At 34.1% G+C, this 10,162-nt stretch overlaps 1 protein-coding gene across 3 annotated transcripts in view; it reads left to right on the forward strand.

The window, feature by feature from the left end:
- LOC106879897 (mitochondrial intermediate peptidase) overlaps positions 1-10,162 on the forward strand; it is a 46,955-nt gene that overhangs the window by 14,266 nt on the left and 22,527 nt on the right. For all 3 annotated transcript variants that reach the window (XM_014929645.2, XM_014929642.2, XM_052966432.1), the window contains exons 3-7: positions 2,018-2,191; positions 4,029-4,117; positions 4,460-4,607; positions 5,778-5,896; positions 7,437-7,500. In XM_014929645.2, coding sequence (XP_014785131.1) covers positions 2,018-2,191; positions 4,029-4,117; positions 4,460-4,607; positions 5,778-5,896; positions 7,437-7,500 — 594 coding nt within the window. The remainder of the gene's footprint in view (positions 1-2,017; positions 2,192-4,028; positions 4,118-4,459; positions 4,608-5,777; positions 5,897-7,436; positions 7,501-10,162) is intronic.

Raw genomic sequence — 10,162 nt, forward strand, 5'->3', positions numbered from 1 at the left:
ATATGTGTGTGTGTGATTTCATTTAACATGCTCAACATTTTTGTCCTTCTGTCTACCGTATACACTCGTGTTTTTGTAATAGTCAGACAACCTGAAACTTATAAAACAAAAAAAGGAAATGAGAAGTGCTAGTGTTTATTTTTTATTCATATTATGATCTTATAATATCTTCCTTTCTCTCATCTCTCTTCATCACTCCTCTTTCCACCACATGACTCATCTCCCTCCATCACTCATCTCTCCATTATTCATACTGCTCATCATTCCTTCTCATCCATCCCTGGGCCTATTTATAAGAGACTGCAATGGATCTGTTTGTACTCAATACACCATACTTTCATTCTTTCTGTACTGCCAGTCATCACTCTCTTTTGCGCTACTTCCAATGTCACCCACCACTTACCGCAAAAAACCCATGTAATTTACGCATTTTTTCGCAAAAATAAAAATAAACCTTAGGGGTGCGTAAATTACATGAGTTGATCGTTTCTCGAATGTTTTAGAAAATTTTTTTGTTGAAAAAAACCTACAAAACGTAAACATTCGTACTGGAAGTTAATTCATTTAATGTCAGAATAAGTTTTTACAGAAAAAATAGGGACTTAAATATAATGAAGTTGACTTTTATTTAGGCTGGAAGGTATAAACCTTACTTTTTCTGTATAAATTTACTGAAACCATTAAATGGTTAAATACTTTTTGAAGTTTGACGTTCATGCTGGTAATCACGGTCCGGGCCATATTTTACATATTTTACTCAGTTGAGTAAAGTGTCATCCAAGCTGATGTTTATTGGTAATTAAACTTAATTTGCAATACCCGTGCATATTTATCAGCTTTTTTTTTTGTTGGTAATTATTATCAACAACTTTTCCTGTGATTTGAGAAGACATACAACAGTATGCTAAAGATCGGACATAATCTTTTGTGGGCAAGAAATGTAAAATGAAGCTTATTATAAACCACACAAACGCTTTGTAATTTAATAGCTTTTAATATAATACCTGTTGAACAGAAATTATTTTTATTTAATGAAATTTTAATAAAATTTAATCATAAGTAAGTGAAATTATGCTAAATACAACTAAATTGAAAACCTTTTCCACCTGGCCATATCGGCAATTCTGAAAACTTTTGGGTGCAAATTTTACATGAGTTGAAGCTTTTTTTTAACAATTTTTATCTTAAAATCACCTGTGTAAATTACCCAGGTGCACAAATTACATGGGTTTTTATGGTACTTCTGTTCACCTTTCCTGTTACTCCTCCTCCCCCCTCACTCCAATTATGCTGTTTCTATCATCAGACTCTTGCTTCTTTTGTCCATACATTCTGGCTTTTCTGTCATTGCCTTCTCTTCTGTTCCACATTTGGTTTCATTGCATTCAGTATGTTTGATTGAACAGAATTTTTAGTCAGTTGTAATAAAAGTGGTTCTATAAACTCATGCACCTGTACACAAACACATACAGCCATCTCAGAAAAGAATACATCCATGTATATTATACTGATATTTGCATAAATGCTTGCCTTCATTCATTAATTCATTCACTCACACACACACACACACATACACAGGTACACACCCACATACACAGGTAAACACATGTTCATCACGTGTAAAGACATTCAAGCGAGATCGTTGCCAGTGCCGTTGGACTGGCCACCTGTGCAGGTGGTACATAAAATACACCATTTTGTGCGTGGCCATTGCCAGTACCGCCTGACTGGCCTTCGTGCTGGTGGCACGTAAAAGCACCCACTACACTCTCGGAGTGGTTGGCATTAGGAAGGACATCCAGCTGTAGAAACTCTGCCAAATCAGATTGGAGCCTGGTGTAGCCATCTGGTACACCAGTCCTCAGTCAAATCGTCCAACCCATGCTAGCATGGAAAGCAGACGTTAAACGATGATGATGATGATATATATGTATTCTTTTTTTCTTGTGCTTGTTTCTGTCATCTTGTTAATTATAAAAATAACAACAAAAGTGAAAAAAAAATTTTTTTTTTTAAGGGTCTTTTTGGTATTCCTGAGTTAAGAAATCACAATGGGTTTTATCTTCTGAAAGAGAATGTGGAAAATTCTATCAATGAATTAGTCAATGAAGCACTCAGTCCAAACCGTAAACGAAAAATGGTTGAAATTTTTGACAGTCTTTCAGATTCTTTATGTCGTGTTGCTGATATGGTGAGTATTTACTGTTTATTTTGTGAATCATTTGACTAGAATTTTTTTGTAACTATTATATCTCAGAAAAAATTAAACTTTCTGAATAATCTATTTTAAGTAAAAAAATAGAAACTTTTACACTAGGTGGGCTTAATATGATTGCTTATTTTCAGGATGACATTGTAGGGTGGGTGTGAGAGGCTAGATCTGGCTGGTTTCAATATGGGACAGGTGAAATATCAGGACCAGATATGGCTGGTTTAAATGCTAAAGGAGGAAGACAGTAAATTGAGAGGAATAAATTGCTGACCCTAGCATATACTTTGGTTGTAGTAGAATACAAAAAAAAAAAAAAAAAAAAATATCCCTTAGGCTAAAACCAGTTATATTTCAACTGGCTTAAAAGTTGTATGTATTTAACAAGCATCAAAGTTATACAAGTCAAGCAAGTAACTTGATCTGAGATTGTATGTTAAAATTGAAGAAACTACATCATGAAAGAGCTATATTATCCATTTAATAACCTTCAAAGCTGTTAAATTCACTTTAAATTTACTTCATGAGGTGTCAAAATTTTGATTGCATTACTGCAACCTGGTCATGGACACAGCTCTAGTTTGCATAATTTGTTAAGTGATCTTCTTAACTGCATGGCCATATATAGCTTCTGTTAATTTATTTTCTGAGATGAGGTAGCTGTTTTTTAGTCCCAGGTCAGCCTGATTCAGCCAAGTAGACTTATAATCAAAGGTGTTCTGGCTACGACCATCTTTTGTCGTTTTGTATATCTTGAACTACATTTTCTCGTGTATCATTCCATTTTGCAGTTGAACCTTGTCAGTGGTCAGATTGCAGTTGTGTGATGAAAGGGGAAAAAACAGAAACACTTCAACCCTTCATGAAATATATTTAAATTCAAAGTGAAATTAACAGCTTTGTGTTTTATTAAACTGATAGAATGACTTCTACAGTGTGGTTGCTGAAATTAAAATGTTTAAGATAAGAATATGTATTTAAGGGATAAAATCGTTTATTTAAGAGAAGCAATTATTCGATTAATCTATATGATTAGCAAGAAATATTCTAGTAGTTTTCTAACTTCTAACTTCATGTAAGTATTATAATGTAAGTAGATCACATTAGTACGTCACTAAAGCATACTCTTTATAAGTATATATAATTCTCTTGTTAATTACTGACATATAAAAGCAGAGTAAATATTTTCATATTTTCAGAATTGTTATATTGGTATAAATAAAGAGATTGTGGGAATTTGAGTAGTCAATTATCTTGAACAAAATTTAATTGCATAAAATAATTATATATACGCAGGAGTGGCTGTGTGGTAAGTAACTTGCTTACCAACCACATAGTTCCAGGTTCAATCCCACTGTGTGGCATCTTGGGCAAGTGTCTTCTACTATGGTCTCGGGCCGACCAAAGCCTTGTGAGTGGATTTGGTAGACGGAAACTGAAAGAAGCCCGGCGTATATATATATATATATATATATATATATATATATATGTGTGTGTGTGTGTGTGTGTGTGTGTGTTTGTCTCCTCACCATCGCTTGACAACTGATGCTAGTGTGTTTACGTCCCCGTAACTTAGTGGTTCGGGAAAAGAGACCGATAGAATAAGTACTAAGCTTACAAAGAATAAGTCCTGGGGGTGATTTGCTCGACTAAAGGCGGTGCTCCAGCATGACCACAGTCAAATGACTGAAACAAGTAAAGAGTATACATATACTTTATCATAGTTTGGTCTTAGTATAACATAGATAATATGGACTATAGGTTGGGATTAAAGTTATCAATTACAATATGTTAATTTTAAGCTTTATATTATTTTCAGTCCGAATTTATTCGACTTGCACACCCAAATGAAGCCTATACAAAAAGTGCTGAAGACTGCTGCATTGCTTTGTCAGGACTTGTTGAATGGTAAGACGGTGTCTGGTTACTTTTATTCACATCTCATTTAACTGTTTTTTTTTTGTTTTTTGTTTTTTAATTATTGATTGATGACAGTAAAGTGAGTTGAAAGAATAAATTGTTAAACCTAGCATATTATTCATTGGTTGTTGAAGAATACAAAAAAAAAAAAAAAAAAAAAAAAAAGAACGCACACACATACACAAAAAAAAAAGCAGCAATCCATAGGCCAAAACTAGTTAAATAGAGGTTCCAATGTCTTTTGAATACAGAAATGTGTTAAAAATTTTAAATGAAGTTAATTTTTTTGTGATTTGTTTTACAAAAGTAAAATGTTCTTTTACCCAACAGTTTGAATACTAATGTGGAGCTATACCAGGCACTGAAGAATGTTCTGGAAACTGGTGATATTATTCCTATAGATAGTGTTGATGAGAGAGTTGGAAAGCTCTTCTTGTTTGATTTTGAACAAAGTGGGATTCATTTAGATGAAGTGAAGGTAATTTGACTTCTTTTTCTATATTCTAATTCTTTAAAAAAATGGGAAGTAAAGAATTGTTGAGTGTTACAATGAAGATTTTATTCTTTTCACTCTTAAATATTATGATTAAAGATAGACATAAAATTGAATAGAAAAGCCGAAGGGAAGTAGTAATTGAGTAATTAAGCTGTTGAACAACTGATCCCTACTGTTGTCACTAAAGTTACTCTGCGTTTCATTACTTGCTGCTGTTCTTCTCACTGAAAATGAGTACCATTTTTCTTTCATGGTTGTGGGACTCATGTTAAGAAGAGGTTCTACTGGAAAGTAGCTCTTTCTATAGTGTGTAAATGTCTTAATTTACAGTGCCATATGACTAATTTGAGTCTTTTTAAACTTTTATTGTCCCTTAAGTATATATCTGATAAATAGGAAGGTTATCAGAGAAAATAGTTTTCATATGTGGAAGATGCACAGGATCCATAAAAACTTTAAAGACTCTGGAAATTGATTCTCTCAAATTCCCTGGTGGCTCATTAGGGGTAGTAGGTAACTTCTACTACGAAGGGAACCAAATTAGTTGTGAGGGAGGATGCATGGAGAGTGTGATAACTAGAATAAGAATTAGACGGAGGAAATTCAGAGAGCTGTTACCCCTGTTGGTTTCTCTTTCCACGTGAAAATAAGTTTGTATGATGCATGTATGCGGACAGCAATGGTAGTGAGACGTGGGCCCTGAATGCAGAGGACATGTGAAGGTTAGAAAGGAATGAGGTTAGTTCTCTGCTGGATGTATAATGTAAGTGTACATGTTCGACAGTGGTCATGTTTTAAGAGAATATGTTGAGACATTTTCTCAGTTAATACCAACCAAGTTTTTACATCACATATCTCTCCCCATTCAGCCATCTCTCTATTATATACCATTCAGTAATTTTGATACCCAGTAATTTCCTCAGGTCATTCTCAGTACAACCAAGTAGACAATGATGATGATGATGATAAGTTATCTTTTTGATGATATCTGTAAGAAAAAGATTACACAATATATTTACAGTAACTAAACTTTGACACTTCATAATTATTTTGTTATTTTTTTTCTAAATAAAGCAATAAAAAATGTCTCTGTTGGTATTCAAATATTCTTTTGACAGTAAATTGATTAATTTCTTTGTTTTTACTTTTCAGAGAAAACATTTTGTGCAATTGAATGAAAGTATTTTGATGTTGGGAACGTATTTCTCTCAGGGTTGTCAGAAGCCTTCCTCCATTTTAAAAAGTCAGTTGCCAGAGAAACTTCAAAATTGGTAAGTAGCATCAGATTTTATTTATTAAAAATGCTAAAATAACATTTATGCCCAAATGCCTTAAGAGCTTAACAACTAATCAAAAGACCGTGAGTTCAATTAATGCTTGTTAACATCCACTGTGTTGTTTCATTTGACAAACAACTAATTGACTTGCAACACTGTGTACCAAGTTAAAATATTCCATTTTTTGATGTTTATCGTTTGGAAAGCTAACCAGTAAAAAACCGTAAAAGACTCTAATTTCTCTAACAATTCCAACAAATATACAGGCTTATGAACCAGCTAACCAAAGTTAACACAAATAAAAATATAAGTGCTATTATAAACTAATATCTATTATTGTAACAGTATTAACCTTTAACACACTGTAGGTGCATCATGTCGCCCTATGAGTTCTGTAGATGCATCATGTTTCCCTTGCAATAACAGGGCAGTAACAGGGTAAACAATTCTAGAGAAAATGCAGTGTGCTCAAGGTTAAAGTATAGAAACAATATTAAATCTACAAGCACACACATAGTTCATTCTGCACAGTTCTAGAATTCTCCCTCTGCCCACATTTTCCCAACAGCTAATAATCCAAGCTTCTATTAGTCTCAGCAGTCTAATTGGTCAGTGGTAGTGTTGCTTTCCTCCTTGGACTAAAGAATAAATAAATGTACAGTGTTTCATAATTATCACTTTCATAACAACTACCACTATCAGCCAGAGGTCATACAAATTGTTGTATGAAACTTCCCAATCAAAAATTCTCCACATATTTCTGTTGTTTGTTTAACATTTTCTCTTTATATCAAGAAGATATGTAATTGTAGGTACAACTGTATTTAACTTGGGTTAATATTAAATAAACAGAATCATTTTGTAGTTGTCTAAGTTTGTATATTTTGAGTGTTATTGTTTTTCTGCTGAGGTCAACTTTGCCTTTCATCCTTTCAGGATTAATAAAATAACTATCAGTCAAGTAATGGGATTAATGTAATTGATTTCCCCCTCACCTCAAAAAATGCTGGTCTTGTTTCAAAACTTGAAAGTATTATTTTTGAGGGTGGTGTGTGTGTCAAAAAAGGTAGTTCATAATTCTCTGGCCTCTATCCTTTGACATGTCCAACACAGGAGGCCCTATCAGGAGCTTGTGCTTTACTGGCATAACTCTTAGGGTCACTGATGCATGCTTGCCACCACAAAACAGCGATTGGAACTTGTGGTGGTCAACCTTAATTTTGCAGACCTATAATAAAAGGCATTCTTGCTGTGACCATCCCATAATTTTAGGAGTTTTTATATTATCTGTTACAGTGTCCAATGCGTCCTGGTAAAATGTGATTTGAGAGAGATTTGGCTGTTAGGTGTTAACACTGCTAGTTTAGCAGATGACTGTAACAACACAACAGACCATAATAAAACTAAACCAAGTAGATTTACCTCATTAACAGTATGGATTAATATTTTAAAGCTTGCTGAAGACTATACATGTAATTATACCAGAAAACGTTGATCATTATTTACTTGACCATTTAAAATTTCTATTTTATAGCTTTAGTCTAAGTGGAGACAATGTGACGGTAGGAGGACTCTTTTCTGATCACTATAGTGATTTGGTAAGTTTTTTCTAGTTCAATTCTATTCTTTCTCTCAGTTTTTATTTGTTATTTTAATTTTTTAAAATTATATTTTTATTTATGGCCTAATGATATACTCAGGCATGGCTGTGTGGATTTGAAGTTTGCTATATAGTCATTTGATTTTCAGTTCTATCTCACTGTGTAGAACTGTGTAGCCTCAGCCAGCCAATGTATTGTGTGTGTGTGTGTGTGTGTGTGGTGTTGCTAGCATGGACAATGGTCGTTAAATGATGATGATGATATATGAAGGTGGGCTGAAATATTCAAAGGCTGACTATGAAGGAATGCTGCTAGAGCTGTGAAATCTTACAGGCATTAATTTCAGTTCTTCTTAATAGTTGCACTGGTTTTATCCAAGTAAAATGACATCTGACTGTTCAAAGAAGACTTCAAAAGTAACTAGTAGCGGATTCTCTTGAAAATGGACAAAATTTGGTATTGTGGTGTTGTCAAGTACCTGTAGAAAAAAAAGGATTTAGGCCCCAAGGACATTCAGCTGATATGGTTGCTACGTTAGGGGATGACGCTCCAGTTTTATCAACAGTGCAAAAGTGGGAAGCTGAATTTACGAGGAGAACGGTGAGTCTTGAAGATGACCCAATGTGTAGATGTCTTGCAACTGCCACCACTGACGAAGACATTGATTGTGTTCATCACATGGTTATGGATGACAGGTGACTGACTACAAATCAAATAGCCTATGCTATTAGCATATCCTGTGAGAGAGTTGAGAATATTCTGCACAATAAATTTGTCACGACAAAGGTTTCTACTCGGTGGGTGCCAATACTTCTGATACTTGATTAAAAGTGCACCAGGCTGATCACATGAGAAAATCTGACATTCTTTGAGGTAGATTCAGCTGGTTTCCTTGAATGTTTCTTAATCCTCGATGAGTGTTGGCTTCATCAATTTAACCAGAGACAAAGAGACAATCCATGCAGTGGAAACACTCCTCACCTGTCCCAAAGAAGGCCAAGGTCATTTGATCTGCAGGGAAAGTGATGACCTTAGGTTTTTGGGACACAAAAGGTATTTTGTTTATTGACTATCTTCAGAAGGGTCACACCAATAATAGAGAGTACTATACCAACTTGCTTAGGCAGTTATGGAAGGCTATCAAGACCAGATGCCCAGCAAAACTGACGACAGGTATCTTGTTTCATCAGGACAATGCTCCAGCACCCAAGTCCTTGCTCTCAATGGCTGCTGTGCATGATTGTGCCTTTGAAATGGTTGATCACCCTCCCTATTCTAATTTGGCCCCATCTGTCTATCGTCTGTTCCTCAGCATGAAAAAAACACTTGCCATGGAAGCAGTTTTGACCAACAAGATGGAAGAAATGTGTGAACTGCAAGGGGAAATATGTTGAAAAATACACCTTGAGAGTATTTTGATGAACCTATGAACTTTTCAGCCAAACTTCATGTGTGTGCATGCGTATGTGCATGTGTGTGTGTGTGTGTGTATATATATATATATATATATATATATATATATATATATAGTTGAAATTTGCAGAAAAACAAAAAACGAAAACAGGTGTATTAGTTTGACGCTCGGGAAGGTGAGAAAGTCTTTTATGTTCCAAGCCTATGCTCTTCAACAAAAAGGAACATGATATAAACAGAGAGAGAATGAAAAAAAAATTCTTGTGGATTTAGTGGTCAATCATGGCGACTGGTTGGACAAAGGTAGTTAGACAGGAGAGCTAGGAGGCAGAGGAGATAATAAAGTATTGGTGATCCCAAAATGAAGGTGCGTGTGCGATATTTTTTGGAGATAGAATTATCTCTATATATAGGTCACATCGAAGCACTCAGTGTAACTGAGCTATAGAAAAATAGAGAAATACTAAAGAGAGACAAAGGATAAGTTATCAAAATATATTCAGTTTTAAAATCATATGCACCAGATTATGTGCTAAATATATATATATATATATATATATAAATATACTAAAAATATATTAAAAATACATTAAAAATATATAGATATAAACATATATTAAAAATATATTAAAACTGTATGAAAATATATAGTCACATTTTTAAAAACGATATTAAAATATAACATTGTAAATCCAAAAGTTTCGTAACTCGCTTAAAATCTAGGTATATAAAAATTCATTTGGAAGTATAACATCCAAGGGTTCACATCTTTGGATGTTATACTTCTAAAGGGATTTATTTTTATATAACTAGATTTTAAGCGAGTTACAAAACTTTTGGATTTACAATGTTATATTTTAATTTCATATTTTAATATCGTTTTTAAAAGTGTGACTATATATTTTCATTACAGTTTTAATATATGTTTATATCTATATATTTTTAATGTATTTTGAGTATATTTATATATATATATATATATATGTGGAGGCTCAGTGGTTAGGGCAGCAGACTCGCGGTCATAGGATCGCGGTTTCGCTTCCCAGACCGGGCGTTGTGAGTGTTTATTGAGCGAAAACACCTAAAAGCTCCACGAGGCTCCGGCAGGGGATGGTGGCGAACCCTGCTGTGCTCTTTCACTACAACTTTCTCTCCCTCTTTCTTCCTGTTTCTGTTGTGCCTGTAATTGAAAGGGTGAGCCTTGTCACACTGTCACGCTGAATATCCCCGAGAACTATGTTAAGGG

The sequence above is a fragment of the Octopus bimaculoides genome, chromosome 3, assembly GCF_001194135.2.
Source record: "Octopus bimaculoides isolate UCB-OBI-ISO-001 chromosome 3, ASM119413v2, whole genome shotgun sequence".
NCBI classification, from domain to species: Eukaryota; Metazoa; Mollusca; class Cephalopoda; order Octopoda; family Octopodidae; genus Octopus; species Octopus bimaculoides.